This window comes from Salmo salar, chromosome ssa22, assembly GCF_905237065.1.
Source record: "Salmo salar chromosome ssa22, Ssal_v3.1, whole genome shotgun sequence".
Lineage (NCBI taxonomy): Eukaryota > Metazoa > Chordata > Actinopteri > Salmoniformes > Salmonidae > Salmo > Salmo salar.
Window position 1 is genome coordinate 16,698,780 of NC_059463.1, and position 19,737 is coordinate 16,718,516.

Genomic DNA, 19,737 nt, shown 5'->3' on the forward strand with positions numbered 1-19,737 from the left:
GATACAGCATCAGAACACACTCCTTGGATTACAGTAATACAATCACACATCCTCTCAATCACACATCCTCTTAACACTGATCTGGAGGTGCGCCACAGGAGCCACAGAAACAACATGCTCACATTGCTGACTTTCATAGTTGAGGTTAATGGGTCCTTTAGGTCAACCGATACGCATGCTTGTCATGCCAGAGACTAGTGCACATGGTGGCACTGGCCGTTCATCAGAGCAATGAAAGGCTTCTCAGCATAGCAATCTGTACATGAAGACATCTAGGTCCAGTAACATGGTAATGCTTAGAGTAGGTTTAAAATAAAACCAGCGCTTGGACTTGCTGTTCTAGTTATAAGAATGATAAAAAAAGTAGGTCTGTAATCTAGTTTTTTTGAGGACACCATAAAACTTTTACTTTACAAGGGAGAGAGTGAAAACTGGGACAGAGAGAAAGAGGGATAGAGAGAAAGAAATAAGGACAGTCACAACAAGCACCAGCCACCCAGACCCATTTAACCAGATGCTTAAAGTTCAACGTAGTACTTTTTAACTGGAAAAACGACACAATAAGAGTGACTTCAGTCAACATCTGGCAAGAACTAAGAAATGATCTTACCAAGCCAGGCGCACAGAGATAAAAAGAGAACAAGTCTTATTCCCAATGTCTTTAAAAGCGCTGCTGTTAGTCCAGCCACCGATTGCACAGACCGATGAAAGTGTTAGAGCTTGTGTCAGACCTAGAAACATCCAGTCAACGTGTGACTCATTTAAACTCAACTATTTCAACCAGACTCCTCCTCAATGTCCTGGTGATATATTTACAATGACTCAGAGTGAGGCACATGTGACGATAACCAGGTTGGATTTACTTTTGCTTTCATTCGCAGAGCTGAGGAGGGAAGGTTTGAATCTTTGTCAAAATAAGAGAATCAGGGCTTCGTTAATTTGGCTACATAATGAATAGCGCCTGAAATCTGGATCCCATTAGCTGAAACAGAAAGAATGTGTTTACGGGCTATAGGTCAACATAGAAATGTCTATATAATAGATATCTATTTCATGAGACTCTCTAGGTAGACTTGCACACGTTGTGCAATAGCGATTGCGCACCGATCCGTAACAATAAGTTTAAAGTGTGTTTGATCTTCCCCTGACTGCCTTGGATTGAATCCTGTCAGTCTTTCGAGTGTAGCTATATCATTAGCGGCTAATGAAAAGGCACATACTATTCTTTTGGTACCTTAGTTCACTATTCACCATACCTTCACTTCCTCCTCATAGATAGCTCACAGATCAGTTGCCCCTAGGGCCACTTGTGATTAACGGAGGGCCTTTCTTCCTTTAGTGGCCCATTCTAACCCTGGGGCAACCCACAGGATAATGGGGTGCTATGACCCATATGTGAACCACCCCAAGTCACTTCTGGGTTACCTTACACATCTCTGTCATGTGCCTTCAACAAGTAGGACACTTCCCCTACAGTTCATCTGTCCCATGGAACTCCAAAACACTACAGGACAAGCTACAGGGCTAACCCAACTTCTACCCCACATGAATCCCCTCATGCATACCCTCTACATACACACAGGTCATCTGTTCCCCCTTTGACCTTACGCAAACAGGGTCAGAGGTCAGAGGGTAGGATAGTCCTGCTGACCCCAGCGAGGTGAGGTCCTCCACATGGCTGAGGATTGATACCCAGGACCCAGGTAGAGAGCAGAGGGGCCAGGGGGAAGTGAAGAGACACACAGACAACTCTAGGAACAGCAGGGTCCCCTGTTTAGAACTAACTGGAATACAATTTACCCCAAGCTACCCATGTTATATTCAGCCCAACTCACCCTTATACACTCTAGAGGTCAACCGATTAATCAGAATGGCCGATTGTTTGGGGCCGATTTCAAGTTTTCAGAACAATCGGTAATTGGTATTTTTGGCCACCGATTTGCCGATTTTTTTTTTTTAATATAATATTTTTTTTAACTAGGCAAGTCAGTTAAGAACACATTCTTATTTTCAATGACGGCCTAGGAATGGTGGGTTAACTGCCTTGTTCAGGGGCAGAACGACAGATTTTTACCTTGTCAGCTTGGGGATTCAATCTTGCAACCTTACGGTTAACTAGTCCAACGCTCTAACCACCTGCTTTACATTGCACTCCACGAGGAGCCTGCCTGTTACGCGAATGCAGTAAGAAGCCAAGGTAAGTTGCTAGCTAGCATTAAACTTATCTTATAAAAAACAATCAATCTTAACATAATCACTAGTTAAACTAGTAATATCATCAACCATGTGTAGTTATCTAGCCTGTCCTGCGTTGCATATAATCGATGCGGTGCGCATTCGCGAAAAAGGACTGTCGTTGCTCCAACGTGTACCTAACCATAAACAATGTCTTTCTTAAAATCAATACACAAGTATATATTTTTAAACCTGCATATTTAGTTAATATTGCCTGCTAACATGAATTTCTTTTAACTTGGGAAAATGTGTCACCTCTGCAACAGAGTCAGGGTATATGCAGCAGTTTGGGCCGCCTGGCTCGTTGCGAACTGTGTGAATACTATTTCTTCCTAACAAAGACAGCCAACTTCGCCAAACGGGGGATGATTTAACCAAAGCGCATTTGCGAAAAAAGCACAATCGTTGCACGACTGTACCTAACCATAAACATCAATGCCTTTCTTAAAATCAATACACAGAAGTATATAATTTTGAAACCTGCATATTTAGCTAAAATAAATCCAGGTTAACAGGCAATATTAACCAGGTGAAATATGTGTCAGTTCTCTTGCGTTCATTGCACGCAGAGTCAGGGTATACGCAACAGTTTGGGCCGCCTGGCTCGCTGCGAACTAATTTGCCAGAATTTTACGTAATTATGACATACCACTGAAGGTTGTGCAATGTAACAGGAATATTTAGACTTATGGATGCCACCCGTTAGATAAAACACGTAACGGTTCCGTATTTCACTGAAAAAATAAACGTTTTGTTTTCCAGATGATAGTTTCTGGATTCGACCATATTAATGACCTAAGGCTCGTATTTCTGTGTGTTATTATGTTATAATTAAGTCTATGATTTGATATTTGATAGAGCAGTCTGACTGAGCGATGGTAGGCACCAGCAGGCTCGTAAGCATTCAAACAGCACTTTCGTGCGTTTTGCCAGTAGCCCTTCGCAATTCTTCAAGCATTGCGCTGTTTATGACTTCAAGCCTATCAACTCCCAAGATTAGGCTGGTGTAACCGATGTGAAATGGCTAGCTAGTTAGCCGGGTGCGCGCTAATAGCATTTCAAACGTCACTCGCTCTGAGACTTGCAGTAGTTGTTCCCCTTGCTCTGCATGGGTAACGCTGCTTCGAGGGTGGCTGTTGTTGATGTGTTCCTAGTTTGAGCCCAGGTAGGAGCGAGGAGAGGGACGAAAGCTATACTGTTACACTGGCAATACTAAAGTGCCTATAAGAACATCCAATAGTCAAAGGTATATGAAATACAAATCGTATAGAGAGAAATAGTCCTATAATTCCTAGAATAACTACAACCTAAAACTTCTTACCTGGGAATATTGAAGACTCATGTTAAAAGGAACCACCAGCTTTCATATGTTCTCATGTTCTGAGCAAGGAACTTAAACGTTAGCTTTTTTTACATGGCACATATTGCACTTTTACTTTCTTCTCCAACACTTTGTTTTTGCATTATTTAAACCAAATTGAACGTTTCATTATTTATTTGAGGCTAAATTGATAGTATTTATGTATTATATTAAGTTAAAATAAGTGTTCGTTCAGTATTGTTGTAATTGTCATTATTACAAATACATAAAAAAAAAAAATTATATATATATTGCCAGTGTAACAGTATATATATATATAAATAAAACAAAAAAAATAAAAAATATTTTAAAAAGTTCGGCCCATTTATCGGTATCGGCTTTTTTGGCCCTTTAATAAATCGGTATCGGCGTTGAAATATCATAAAATCGGTCAACCTCTAATACACTCACAGCAAATTGCAGAGCAGTAAGGTGCATACAACTTTCCTTCCGTGGCCTCCAACTGTTCTTAAATACAAGTAAAACTAAAATGCATGCGCTTCAACCGATCGCTGCCTGCACCTGCCCGCCCGTCCAGCATCACTACTCTGGACGGTTCTGACTTAGAATACAAATACCTAGGTGTCTGGTTAGACTGTAAACTCTCCTTCCAGACTCACATCAATCATCTCCAATCCAAAGTTAAATATAGAATTGGCTCCCTATTTCACAAAAAAGCATCTTTCACTCATGCTGCCAAACATACCCTCGTAAAACTGACCATCCTACCGATCCTCGACTTCGGCGACGTCATTTACAAAATAGCCTCCAACACCCTACTCAATAAATTGGATGCAGTCTATCACAGTGCCATCCGTTTTGTCACCAAAGCCCCATATACTACCCACCACTGCAACCTGTACGCTCTCGTTGGCTGGCCCTCGCTTCATACTCGTCGCCAAACCCACTGGCTCCAGGTCATCTACAAGACCCTGCTAGGTAAAGTTCCCCCTTATCTCAGCTCACTGGTCACCATAGCAGCACCAACCTGTAGCACGCGCTCCAGCAGGTATATCTCTCTGGTCACCCCCAAAGCCAATTCCTCCTTCGGCCGCCTCTCCTTCCAGTTTTCTGCTGCCAATGACTGGAACGAACTACAAAAATCTCTAAAACTGGAAACACTTATCTCCTTCACTAGCTTTAAGCACCAGCTGTCACAGCAGCTCACAGATTACTGCACCTGTACATAGCCCATCTATAAATTTAGCCCAAACAACTACCTCTTCCCCTACTGTATTTATTTATTTTACTCTTTGCACCCCATTATTTCTATTTCTACTTTGCACTTTCTTCCACTGCAAATCTACCATTCCAGTGTTTTACTTGCTATATTGTATTTACTTTGCCACCATGGCCTTTTTTGCCTTTACCTCCCTTATCTCACCTCATTTGCTCACTTTGTATATAGACTTATTTTTCTACTGTATTATTGACTGTATGTTTGTTTTACTCCATGTGTAACTCTGTGTTGTTGTATGTGTCAAACTGCTTTGCCTTCTCTTGGCCAGGTCACAATAGTAAATGAGAACTTGTTCTCAACTTGCCTACCTGGTTAAATAAAGGTGAAATATATATATTTTTTTAACCATTCAGCTACTAAAAACTCTTGGTTTAAAATGGTGCAGTTCCCGCATAGTTAGGAGTTGATAATAAATAATAAATGAATAAATAAAGTTGTAATGGGATGCTGGGAACCCCCTCTTTTTAACAAAGGCCATTAAAACAACTGTTTTCCCCGTGATTGCAGTATGAATTGTTGTGCATTGACTGCTTGTCAGAATGCATGTTTCCCTCCCTATGGGAGTCGCAACTTCAATGTGCCTTGAGAGGAATATTCATCTCGCACAGAATGCACAACAACAAACCGACTAGGTAAATAGATCAACTATGGACTTGTCTGGATTTTCTCTTCATTACTCATTTATTTTGCAAGGGAGAATTAAATGTGGACTGTTCTACTATCGTCAAAGTGCACCCCGGCTGTTCCATATATATTTTTTTGCGCGTTGTCAATGAGTTTGCAATGGCGCAGCGCCACAACTAAATGACTGCAGCGGAAACACTGCACCTGTTGTGAAATCCACAATCCAGTACAGAGGACGTAAGCAAGGTGATCGCCAACCATTTACTGTTTAAAAAAGACCAGAATCCCTTGCTCTAGTACTTCTGGACATGTTTACCCAAGGAGTTTAAGGCATTTTCCTGATTAGCTGTACAGGGTCAGAATACCCAGAAATTCCCAGGCCATGTAATAAGAGTAACAGATTTAACGTGCACGAGCGAGAGAAAAAGCTGAATAAACTAAACAGTGCTTAGGATAACACAGTTGGTGTGTAAACACAGGGTTTCCCAAAGTCGGTCCTAGGTCCCCTCCTGGGTGCTCGTTTTGGTTTTTGCCTTTGTACTACACAGCTGATTCAAATAATCAAAGCTTGATGATGAATTGGTTATTTTGATCAGCTATGTAGAGCTTGGGCAAAAAGCAAAACATGCACCCGGGAAGGGCCCCAGGACAGAGTTTGGGAAACCCTGTGTTTACAGGCAGATCGATATTGTATGACCACCAACAGGCAGATCGATATTGTATGACCACCAACAGGCAGATAGATATTGTATGACCACCAACAGGCAGATAGATATTGTATGACCACCAACAGGCAGATAGATATTGTATGACCACCAACAGGCAGATAGATATTGTATGACCACCAACAGGCAGATAGATATTGTATGACCACCAACAGGCAGATAGATATTGTATGACCACCAACAGGCAGATAGATATTGTATGACCACCAACAGGCAGATAGATATTGTATGACCACCAACAGGCAGATAGATATTGTATGACCACCAACAGGCAGATAGATATTGTATGACCACCAACAGGCAGATAGATATTGTATGACCACCAACAGGCAGATAGATATTGTATGACCACCAACAGGCAGATAGATATTGTATGACCACCAACAGGCAGATAGATATTGTATGACCACCAACAGGCAGATAGATATTGTATGACCACCAACAGGCAGATAGATATTGTATGACCACCAACAGGCAGATAGATATTGTATGACCACCAACAGGCAGATAGATATTGTATGACCACCAACAGGCAGATAGATATTGTATGACCACCAACAGGCAGATAGATATTGTATGACCACCAACAGGCAGATAGATATTGTATGACCACCCCTCAGATGTATTTATAGAACTAAAAGGAAACTGGGATTGGAACAACTGATTGTCAAGTTTCCTCTGAACACTTTTCTCTCAAACGTCATCATCAACTGTTGAAATGCACATGAATTTCTGAACAGATTCAACAAAGTAAGAAAAGGGAACTTGGTCAAACTGAAGTAGACATTATGCACAACTTAGAGGAACATAGCTGAATGTCAGCATGGAATACATGAATGCCTAGCCCACTTCTGTCCTGGAATAGAAATGAATGATGCTTCTGTAAAAACAGCCTACACTTTCCTCAAGAAAAATCTTTGAACAAACTAAGGCATCTCTTTCAATAGAGCACTACATGCCCACTACTGAACTGGCAGAGCCTTGCCCACTACTGAACTGGCAGAGCCTTGCCCACTACTGAACTGGCAGAGCCTTGCCCACTACTGAACTGGCAGAGCCTTGCCCACTACTGAACTGGCAGAGCCTTGCCCACTACTGAACTGGCAGAGCCTTGCCCACTACTGAACTGGCATAGTTTCTTAAAGGAAAATGTCAAAGAAATTCTACTTCATACTCATCTCCAGCACCTCTCCAACATCAACATATGTGAAAACTGCAAGTTTCTATGTTTTGTATTAAAAAAATGAAGATGAGTGTTTTCAATGACATTGGTATGAATCGTGATTTTAACCAATTGTGAGTAGGTGTTACCTAATAATTGGTTCATGATGTCATTGGAAACTGTTCCTCTATATTTTTTACTCCAAAACAAAGAAATGCACCATTTGTATACTGTAGGTTGATCTTGGGGTGGTGCTGGAGAATATGAAGTTGAAAATGTTTGAAATGTCCCTTTAATAGCTGAGCCTAGCCATGATCAATCAGCCAGACGTGAAGAAGAGAAGAGCACAGGTCCCGAAATGTTCCTCTCCAACCCCAAACATGAAACAAACTCTGTTTTCATCCATTTATTGTTTGTCACATTCCATGTTCTCTCCTCATTGCATGGTGGGATCTAATTACAAGCCCAGAGAGAGAGACCAGTAAAACCCCCATATGGCTAAGTGGGGTGCAAAGCCCAGAAGAGTTTACGACTCTTCAGCTCCACCCAGAGACACAGATGCCCATTGTTTTGGGGAGACATGGAGACTTCTGGGAAACATTGAGTCATTAGGGATGACTGCAGAGTGGTGGAGATCCCTGGGGAGTAAATGCTTCTAAAGGATGGAATGTCAAAGAATCAGGCAGGCTGTACCTCCACCAGGGCCTTCAGACAGCAAGGGGTGAGCAATTAGTTCCCCTTCTACCTTACGCAAATCAGGGCCAGAGGGTAGGATAGTCCCGCTGACCCCGGCGAGGTGAGGTCCTCCACATGGCTGAGGATTGATACCCAGGACCCAGGTAGAGAGCAGAGGGGCCAGGGGGAAGTGAAGAGACACAGACACCTCTAGGGTCCCCTGCTTAGAGGTTCTGTATGTTATTACCCAAGAACAGACAACACTCCTCCTTTCCTCTGAAACGTTATTAAAGGGGACCTCAGTCATGTTCTGTCTACGGTGGTATGGCTTCTCCCACCAGAGACCCCCATTGGTCTTTGATGGCGAGGGGCCTCGTGTTGTTTTAGGAAAAATAAATGAGCGTATATGGGGCTGGAGTGGAGCGTAGCGGCAGTGAGCAGCACACAGGGGCACTGAGACAGCAATAGTGGCCATGGGCCAGGGGAAATAGAGCTGGCATGTGTGGAATCTGCCTCTCAAGGGGAGATGCTGGTTTGGATTCTGCCACCGCGCTGAGCACACGATAGGGTCTTTGAATGGCCCTTACTGTTAGGTGCCTTTCTACCAACGTGAAGGGAGAGGGGAATGTCATGCACTTTATGACTGCACCCGTCTTCACATTTGGTAGCAATTTGCTTTAAAATGGTTGCGGTGAGATTCACAGAGAAAATTATGGAAACGTGGTGCATGTGGAATGTCAGGATAAGTGAGAGTGAAAATAAAGGAGTCAGAGGTAGCCTTACTTGTCAAATGGTCTCATGCCCAAAGCATTTTAAAGTCAGTATGCCACAATGGGATAACAAATAGGTTTTTGCTGTTACCATATGGCCTCTTTACTGAAACGTGATCCTCTAATAGTTAAATACAACCATGTCCTCCCTATCAACAGTCATTTGGTTCAATAGCAAAACAAAGAGATCAGACGTACCTCAGTGACTCCTTGCTTTCGTCCGAGCTGTTGTCTCCCTGAGCTGGTCTGCTGTCCACCACTGTGTCTGAAATCTCTCTCTCGCTTGGGGTCTCAGGGGTTCTGGGGACAGGCTTACCCTGCTCTGGAAGAGGGGTGCGGTGTCCCTGGCTGCCTGTACTCCCCAGGCTACCTGCTCCATGGTGCTCTGGACGAGGGGTGCGGTGTCCCTGGCTGCCTGTACTCCCCAGGCTACCGGCTTCATAATGCTCTGGAAGAGGGGTGCGGTGTCCCTGGCTGTCTGTACACCCCGCTCCATAATACTCTGGAAGAGGGGTGCGGTGTCCCTGGCTGTCTGTACACCCCGCTCCATAATACTCTGGAAGAGGGGTGTGGTGTCCCTGGCTGTCTGTACACCCAGCTCCATAATGCTCTGGACGAGGGGTGCGGTGTCCCTGGCTGTCTGTACACCCCGCTCCATAATGCTCTGGACAAGGGGTGCGCTGTCCCTGGCTGCCTGTACTCACCAGGCTTCCTGCTCCATGATGCTCTGGAAGAGGGGTGCAGTGTCCCTGGCTGTCTATACTCCCCGCTCCATAATGCTCTGGACGAGGGGTGCGGTGTCCCTGGCTGTCTGTACACCCCGCTCCATAATGCTCTGGACAAGGGGTGCGGTGTCCCTGGCTGCCTGTACTCACCAGGCTTCCTGCTCCATGATGCTCTGGAAGAGGGGTGCGGTGTCCCTGGCTGTCTATACTCCCCGCTCCATAATGCTCTGGAAGAGGGGTGCGGTGTCCCTGGCTGTCTATACTCCCCGCTCCATAATGCTCTGGAAGAGGGGTGCGGTGTCCCTGGCTGCCTGTACTCCCCAGGCTCCCTGCTCCATGGTGCTCTGGAAGAGGTGTGCGGTGTCCCTGGCTGCCTGTACTCCCCAGGCTCCCTGCTCCATGGTGCTCTGGACGAGGGGTGCGGTGTCTCTGGCTGCCTGTACTCCCCAGGCTCCCTGCTCCATGGTGCTCTGGACGAGGGGTGAGGCGCCCCTGGCTGTCTGTACTCCCCACGCCATGGTGCTCTGGAAGAGGGGTACGGTGTCCCTGGCAGTCTGTACTCCCCACGCCATGGTGCTCTGGAAGAGGGGTGCGGTGTCCCTGGCTGTCTGTACTCCCCACGCCATGGTGCTCTGGAAGAGGGGTGCGGTGTCCCTGGCAGTCTGTACTCCCCACGCCATGGTGTCCCTGGCAGTCTGTACTCCCCACTCCATGGTACTCTGGAAGAGGGGTGCGGTGTCCCTGGCTCCCTGTACGGCTCCCTGTACTCCCTAGTCTACCTGTTCCAGGCTCCCTGTCCCTCTCTCCCGTTCCCGCGGCCCGCTTGGCCTCAGAGCAGCGCTTCATAGCCTGTAGCTGGGAGAGGGGAACTATGTCGCCCCCTTGGGGTCGGTGCCAGACAGTCTGGCGTCCCACGGAGTTGTAGTAGTAGAAGCGGCCGCTCTGGGGGTCAAAGAGCTCCCACCACTGGTTGCCGTCAGCCTGACGAACGGGAGCGCCTAAAGGAGGGTCCCAGCCGCATTCGCCAGTGGCCAGGTTCACGTACATGCGCTCCCGAGAGCGTGGCTCCAGGATCTCCACCCAATCTGGACTAAAAAACAGACAGAAAATAATGTTGTTAGGACTGAGAGTAACGAGAAAGAGGAAAACAGCTTTGAAGCGATTAATAACAAAACACTTTGTTCAGTATGGAAATCCTACTGAAATGACCATCCCTGTTAAATGCTTATCTGATAAACAACCTGCACACAAGTTAAAGTCAAAAACGGACTACAAAGCAAACACCCTTACACGACCCATATGTATAGTGAATGTTTGCGACCACAACACGTGTCCATCTGTGTGTGAGTGCTATAGAATGCTGGTTCAGCAGTGATGTCATCCCTCTGGTGGGCTGAGGAGCAGCGGGAGTAGCTCTGTGTGTCTGTGATCTGACTAAGGGACAGGTGGACCCGCTCTGTACGGCACTAGGACCACAGCCGGCAGGCCTGGAGAGCACCATCCGCTCCAACAGCACCACACAGGGCATGGCATGAGGATCACTAGCAGCTAACTCAGCAGAACACAGAGGGCTGGGAAGGGGAGGGGTTTGAGACTGGCCCACATACACACACAGACAGGGTACAGAGGAATGTGTCATTGAGAAAGGGGGCAACCTGTCAGATTGAGGCGATACATTTGGGTCATGTTTCCCTTTGAGAAATCCCTTATATGGTCTCTTTTGATCTAGTTATCTGATGCAGAGCAGCTTCAAGTGTGCCAATGAATCCATGAGGGACCCACAGCCAGCCTGTCGTGTCCTTTTAGTCGGCTGAGAACCCGGTTCGGGGCTAGGCTGGGGAGGCAGAGACAGGGCATTGGAGAAGAACCTCAGGAGGCTGAAAAGATTTGGCATGGGTCCTCAGATCTTCAAAAGTTATACAGCTGCACCATTGAGAGCATCTTGACTGGGTGCATCACTGCTTGGTATTGCAACTGCTTGGCATTCGACCGCAAAGTGCTACAGAGGGTAGTGCATACGGACCAGTACATCACTGGGGCCGAGCTCCCTGCCATTCAGGACCTTTATACCAGGCGGTGTCAGATGAAGGTCCATTGGGGGTGCCCAGGATGCCCCTGCCCAGCATGCACCACCTGACCCAGCTCCAATCCTGGTCCAGCCGCTGCTGGACTTCCCGGATATACCACCACTGAGTCTGGACCTACATGGGCAAAATATGCTGCTCGTATTTAGGGGTGGCTGTTACAAATTCCCTGCCGATGACTCTTATCAGCACCTCACAACCTTTCAAGTTGCACACCTCACTCAGGTAGCTTAGTGATTAGAGCATTGGACTAGTAACCGAAAGGTTGCAAGATCGAATCCCCGAGCTGTCAAGGTAAAAATCTGTCGTTCTGCCCCTGAACAAGGCAGTTAACGCACTGTTCCTAGGCCGTCATTGAAAATAAGAACTTGTTCTTAACTGACTTGCCTAGTTGAATAAAGATAAAATACAAATAAACTCCCTATCCCCCCAGTAGCGATGCCTGATATTCTAGTTTTACCATAAGCCGGCCTCAAACTCTCTCTGACCTGTTTGACCTAGCTCTGATTGGTTGCCATGCCAGTTGCTAGGGTGCCGGACACCCTTCTGACTCTCCAGGTCACACACTTCTCAGTCTCCTCCAAGCAGTTGCGGAGAGAGCAGCAAGCTCCTACACCTATGCCCTACTCAACACAACTGGACTTCTGTGGACTGGGATGGTGTGCGTGCACAAAGGGAGTTGTGTGAAATGTATATTGTTCTTCAAAGTTTGTTGTATTTATTGTATGTTTACTTTATGTAATGTGTGCAGGTAGCATATACATTTATCAGCCAGGTCATTCAAGATTGAAGTTTGAATTGGACGTCTATCCATGTCCTGAGGACGTCAGGAAGGGGCAACACTGAGCACAATTACCATCAAGTAGGCTTGGGTTTTGCGAGGGTGTTGTGGATGGGCGTACTCCCATGACTCTGGATCAGAAGGTTGCGCGTTCGATCCTAGTCCTGGACACAGGTTTGTAATTTTGGGTTTTAACCGTATCCCAAACCTTAACCATTCGGAATGAGTGCCTACACTTAATCCGTTAACTTTGAAATTTGGAGAAATGGAATGATACAGAACAGCAACAAAAACAACTCCAAATGTGACGTTTGAAGAACGTGGATGAACGTCTAATTCTGCAGTGAGACAGAGCTCGTTGACATGTATACATTGCTTCCATTGTTAAAAGCTTTGTTGCTCTACTTGTGCTATTAGTTATTGCATTGTGTAGAGTGTGTTCATTACCTCCGTTTCTGTCCATTAGAGAACCACAACCATTCCAGTACATCCCCATGTACATGAATGTTTCTGTGTGTAAATAAAGTTCCTGTGTGTGTTAACTCTTGGGCTGCTTTATTCCCCTTTAACTGGGGGCGGCGTCAGTGGTTGACAGACCAGTAAATGCATAAAGCCGGGATTCTCTTTTTCAAGTGCACTCCCAGATCATGGACGAGGGTATTTGACCATTTCCCTACAATTTGGGACACATGGCCAGGGAACCTGTGGTGAAGAGGGGGTGCAGGGTGTCTGGCACGGCCCACAGTACCCAACACATGCCCAACACATGCCACCCGCACCCCCAGCCTCAAAATAGCCTCAGAAGAGAAGAATGCCAGCCAAGTCGACAGGACTGCCTTTGCATTGGGCATAAAGCTCAGTGGAAACTATCTGTATGCGTTCCCCTCTTCACTGCCAGGTTAACATCCAGGGGGACAGGGGCCCTCCACATGATCCCTGCCTGTGTGTCAGTGTGAATGTTTCTTCTGTCTGTTGGGAGACCATCTGCCTCCCACTCTGAACAAGGGCACATAATTCCCTGTCACAGCTTACATGACTGTAATTAACATGACCAACCTCTTCAAGAAGAGAGACGAATAAATCTGTAACTTAGCCCTGTTTTCTTCTGAGCATCTGCAGTCAAAGTATGTAAGTGTCCACATACATCATTATGTGAGAGAGAGAATGAATGTGTGAGCCAGAGAGAGAGAGAAAGACACAGAGACAGACAGACAGACGATGTAATTGCAATGTAAACATGTTTCACATGCAAATAAAGCCCCTTTGAATTGAGAGAGTTTGATGTGATGAGGGATGGGCATGATGGGGGGGGTGTTTACAAGTCTAGCAAATGACAAAAGAGAATTCCTGCAGTGAGGCGCCATGGATAGTTTCAGTCGAGGAGGGGACGACTTTTATACTGATGGATCAAAAGCTTAATGGGCGGGAAGCGGGTGGAAATAAAGGGACAGTCCAACTGGAGACATAAGCAGTCAATAGTCCTATCCCACACACCCACTCCTCAGCCTCCCTCCCACTGCTTCCAGTCTCCCAAGGAGGCATTCCCTTACAGCAGCAAGCAGAGTAGTGGGGTGGGGGGGCATAGGACTATTGACTGCTTATGCCTCCAGTTTGACTGTCACAATATTATCTATGCTCTAGTCAGTTGTACCTGCACCAAAACACCAGAATTTTTCCTTCATAACTTGTTCTTCATCTTTTTTAAATAGTAAGCCCATTTGTTTTCTTATGGCTCTCTTCCCCTCTGCAGCAGACATGGTGAGCAATGTGCTTGGAACATCGAATCGCAATACAAATTGTAATATCGGCACATAAGTATCGTGACAATATCGCAATGTGAGGTCACTGGCAATTCCCAGCCCTAAAACAGAGCACTTCACATTGGATTCAGCCCTGTCAAAGTCACATTTTTGGCATTACATTATTGTAATGAAAGAAAAAAATCAGAAAGAGAAAACAGCAGTGGAGAGTGTAACACGTGTTCACAAGACACCACCATACTGACAGAAACGTGCTGACAGGAAACCAGGGGTTAAAGGTCATGTGCGTAGGCCATAGTTAGCTGCGTAGGAGCAGCGTGGGGTACAGTGGTTGCATAATGGACTTTCCACCAGGGTAAATAAACAGTAGGTTACAAAGTGGAACCAGCATCTCGCTGCCAGCCGCTGATAAGCAGGAAGATGGACTGTCGGTCAGGTTTGGAATTCTTGGAAGATGTATTCTGGGAGCTCTTATACAAGATCAACACCCTCCCCGTTATCTAACTATGTGATGTGTAACATCACCCAGCCACTCGATTTCACTGTGCAGAGTCGAGATCGACCCTCTTTCAAATGGTTGGTGAGATAGGGTTGAACTGTTACAGTGTTACAGTGTTACTCGATGGTCAAACTAATCTGTTCCACTAGAGCCAGTCGCTGAGTTAGAAGTGTGTGAGTATGCAGTTGGCATACTCAATAGAACAATCGCTGGGCGATAGAGAATACAGATAATTTCCAATACATATTGAGTTTTGTGGATATGCACCATATCCTGACAAATTGTGAATCCACGTGTCTTCTAGACATATATGATATTGGGATTACTCATGGGCATTTCCTATGGCAGGATGTGCTCATTAGATATCCGGAGACAGGCCTATGTGAACATCTTATTTTCTCTATATGATGACAAATCACGGCCGGTTAGGGCTCCCAAGTGGCGCAGCGGTCTAAGGCACTGCATCTCAGTGCTAGAGGCATCACTACAGACCGTGGTTTGATTCCAGGCTGTAGCACTACCGGCCGTGATTGGGAGTCCCATAGGGCGGCGCACAATTGGCCCAGCATCGTCCAGGTTTGGTCAGTGTAGGCTGTCATTGTAAATAAGAATTTGTTCTTAACTGACATGCCTTGTTAAATAAAGGTTAAATAAAAATGTTTAACTGACAGTAGGTCTACATAGTATATGCTCTTGACTGAGGGACACATCAGGATCTTGATATGCATTTTGATATGCTAAATAAGGACAATTTCTGATGCTTATTTGAGTTGAGGACATGCTCAATAATTGGACAAATATTAAATCCATATCATTCTTTCAGACACTAGCTATAATTGTTGTATTCCCTCTGGATAAAGGCATGCACAAACTGAAAGCACTGTAACTGGTAGCCTAGCAACAAGAATCACATTTTCTGCGGTGGAGTTACAACTGTCATTTTTGAATTTTGGGGCCACAAATGAGTGTGTAAACGGTGTGTGGTGGAACTGATAACTGGAGAAACAACGACGTGAGAAACTGTTCAGAAAATACTTTGAAGTAGTTAACGCATAAGTGAGTAGCTAATTTCAAATGTTTTATTGATCTTAGTAACTAGAATCAAGAACATTAGCTAATTTGGCCAGCAGCCAGTACGGTCAGCTAGCTAGCTAGGCTTGATGGGGGGGGTGAAAGCTAACTGGTAGCCTAGCTAGCTAACAAATAACAACATTTTAGCTAGCTAGCAGCATAGCTTGCTAGCTAGCTACGTTGTTCCAGTTCATTGTCATGAATGAAGCAGGTGGAGTAGCTACCTTGTGGTATGGTTATGTGAAATGACAATATTTTCTTGCAATAGACACAATTTTGATTCATTACTGATGCATTGACAGTTTGGAGTGGATCACAGACCAACACTACCACCACGTTGGGTCAGGACTGCGAGGGACCGCCGATGACGCCCCAACCTGCACCCATAGTCCATAACAAAACAGGGCAGGTACGGGGTATTGAGGGTGTGCAACTTTAATTTTCTGTGAAAATATATACAAATATGTTTTAGGCCAATCCTTGCTATGTTTGTATCTTTACAGAAAACATGTGTTGTGATTGGAACTCTGGATTTGCAATGCTACATTTTTCTTTTTTTACAGAAATAGCAGAGATGTGCTTTGGAAATAGCAACTTTGATTAAATCTAAAATGTTTGCCTTTCCGTGCCTTGTATAGCCTACTACTGAATATGGTGCAAATGTATGCAATATGTGAACGTCATGTGAAGAAGCAGGATAGTTTCCAGTGCCTGAACAGGTAAAATAATTTGGGCTCTAGACATTTCATAATTTGGATTTAGCCCGTTTTCGATCAGACATACGATGAGGAATATTAAATATCATGTAAGGATATCTATTGAAATGCCTTTTTTTTTTTTAAATACAGATACATAAATGTTCAGGTAATGACTACATACTCTTTCAGGAGTTATAATATTCTACAAATATGTAAGCTGGAGCAAGCGCATCAGGTGAACGCATCTCACCCCAGATATCTCCCTGGACTCATACGGTAGCAGGGAGATTTCTGAGGTCCGGATTGGATGCATGTAGAAACTGTCCCATTACAGAGAATATCCTAGCTCTGTATATGAAATAAGGAAATGCGTATCTGGAGCATGTCTACTCCTTACAGTATATCTAATAAAATGTCATATCCGGAAATGTATAGGTAAAGATATTCTCTGATATTTACCCTTTTGGCCCAGTGTAATGTTTACAAATGGTTTGGAATGCAGTCCGCATAACTCCAGTAAAGTTGAAAACACTACTCTAAATGTTTTATAATGATCTGAAATGAACTCGTTACACATGTGCTCGTGTGACTAATGAAAGCGGCACCTGATTTTCTTTAAGACAACATATTCTGAATTGAAGAAGACGTGCATTGGAAAAGTGCTATGGTTATACTACTGAGAGAGGCACTTAGCCCGACACCAGTAACCCCACTGACTACAGTAAACATCAGAAGGGACACTACTGTATGTGAAGCATAGACATAATACATCTACTATGCCACAGGTAAGACAGTGCTTAAGATAAATTGGTAACATATATCCTAATACTGGTGTTTGGTTCTTATTATTCTCTAGATCTGATAACACATTCACACTCTCTCCATGGAAGGCACACGGGCTCTTTATCTCCCATCTGGGTCAAGGAGACGTCTATGCACCAAGTGGTTATTCTAGGATGACAAAAAAATACTCAAACACACCTCCCCAAACAGAAAACACGACAGAGCATTGCAACAAGACCAACATAAACACATGCACACCCTCTCCTCCATCCTGTTTCTCCTAGCCACTGTGTGTCAGAGGTCTCATTCTCAATAATAACTTCATCCACAACCCACAGTTGTCCCAAAATAACTTGAGATGTTGAATGGCGTTTCCCCAGAAGGCAGAACAGTATTCTGCTCATGGAATCTGCTCCATTGTTTTAAAACAACCCAAAGTATAAATGACAGTTTTCCCCAGCAGTGAAAAACATAGGAGTGGACATTGCATTGTCTGAAAATAGGGCAACACAGTTCTGTCATTGTTTAGTTTTGGCTTTCAATCAAATTCAAATTCCAGTATAGCTCAAATCGATTCCCTCAAAGATAAACTATTGTGAAGAAAGGTTTTCCTCCATGTACCTCAGCCACAATGAAGTGAAGAGACAGGAGACTATAGGGACAGTTTGCTAGAAGTACGCAGAAAAATTCCAGAAGTCTAAAATAGACTAAAGCCATCGGTGACCAAATTAAAACAGCCATTTAACGTTCACTGCCCTCGTAAACCAACATCTAACCTCGCCTAACAACAGGTTATTCAGAGACTCTGCCCTGTCTCCTGAGGACCAGCCCAGGCTGATGTTTCAAACACGGACTGTCATTTAGCTAACCTAGCACTCTGTCCACCAATGCCAAACTAAGTCAGCCTGAGTGTATTTACAGACCTACTATTTCCTATCTGAAGACATAAAATATTCTTTCTGCTCAGATACTGGTTTTATAAATAACAAACTCAGCTAAATTCAGAGTTAAAATCCTCCTTACTCACCTTGAAAAACAGGTTACAGAGGTCCTTTGGAAATGTGTCAGAGGCTGGAATCAGACAATATAAAGACAACAAACCTTCTATAAGGCATCCAGCCCAGTCGTGCGAGCAGTGGCATACACCTCAACATAAAATGAGTTATAATCCAGCAAAGGCCACCTTCTGTTTGATTATGTATTACGTTCAAAGTCTATACAACATAGCTGCCAGGCAACCTGCTTATCCAAATATTGTAAAACATAATGTGTTGTAAAGACATGGACTGAGTGTGCTGTGTTCGACTGTAGCCCCATTAGCAGTAGGGATGTGATAACAAATGGACAATTTATCTTAAATGCTTAAACTGCCCTTTTTTTTATTGGTTTTCCTTTAAAACAATAACAGAAATTGTCATGTGAACTCAATGCAGAATATGGTCCTATTGCATAGGATCGCTAGTGGGCAATGAAGTTCTATGTACTGAATCTCAAAGCGAACACTTGGCCCATAAGCAAGTGGCCACTCGAGTCGTCAAGAGATTTGCCGAAAATTAACATTGAGATGATGCGCACCTGATGTCCCAACTGCCACATCAATATTCCAAATTCAAAATCCATTTGTGCATATTGTCTCTCATGACATGTCTTGTGCATGACTTACTCACTATTAAAATACAGGCACTGGGGCAGACAGACAGACAGTGAGAAAGTTAGCTAGCTTCACTGACAAACACAGGGATGGAATGTCTAAGGATGTTAGGCAGTGCACCGATAAACAGTATGTAGTTTGTCACTTATTTACGATAGTTTGACAGCTTGCTGATTAAGTTTTAGATATGTTTCTAGCAGTCAGTCTGTACTTTAGCATGCCATTTTTCCAACATGACGATAATGTGCAGAGCACTTTATATTCGTGGCAAATAATTTGAAAGATGCATATCTCCTACTCCCATTACAAAATTGTTGCGTTAGTTATTTGTTTAATTTGTATTTTTCCCTTAGTGATGATGATCGGGACCTGCTAGTGGTAGTTCTGTGGTAAGTGCACTGTGATTTTGTGGAAGAAAGTTTTTCTGATTAAGATTTTTAACATTAACGTCCCAATTAACCTCTCTGGGCTAGGTGGCACCAAATCGTCCCACCTACGTAACAGCCAGTGCAATCCCGTGGCGCGTTATTCAAAAACCTTAGAAATGCAAAACCTTCAATTTTTCAAACATATGACTATTTTACACCATTTTAAAGATAAGACTCTCGTTAATCTAACCACACTGTCCGATTTCAAAAAGGCTTTACAACGAAAGCAAAACATTAGATTATGTCAGCAGAGTACCCAGCCAGAAATAATCAGACACCCATTTTTCAAGCTAGCATATAATGTCACATAAACCCAAACCACAGCTAAATGTAGCACTAACCTTTGATGATCTTCATCAGATGACAACCCTAGGACATTATGTTATACAATACATGCATGTTTTGTTCAATCAAGTTCATATTTATATCAAAAACCAGCTTTTTACATTAGCATGTGACTAGCATG

General features: G+C 44.3%; 1 protein-coding gene across 4 annotated transcripts in view; it reads right to left on the reverse strand.

Annotated features, from left to right (window-relative positions):
* The window catches only part of LOC106582900 (rho GTPase-activating protein 39), a 59,762-nt gene that overhangs the window by 24,746 nt on the left and 15,279 nt on the right, over positions 1-19,737 (reverse strand). For 2 of the 4 annotated variants that reach the window (XM_014166493.2, XM_014166492.2), the window contains exon 2: positions 8,990-10,606. In XM_014166493.2, the coding sequence (XP_014021968.2) occupies positions 8,990-10,606 (1,617 nt within the window). Of the gene's footprint in view, positions 1-8,989; positions 10,607-18,219; positions 18,367-19,737 lie in introns of those variants that run through there. The other 2 variants (XM_045705573.1, XM_045705574.1) reach the window with 2 other exon arrangements.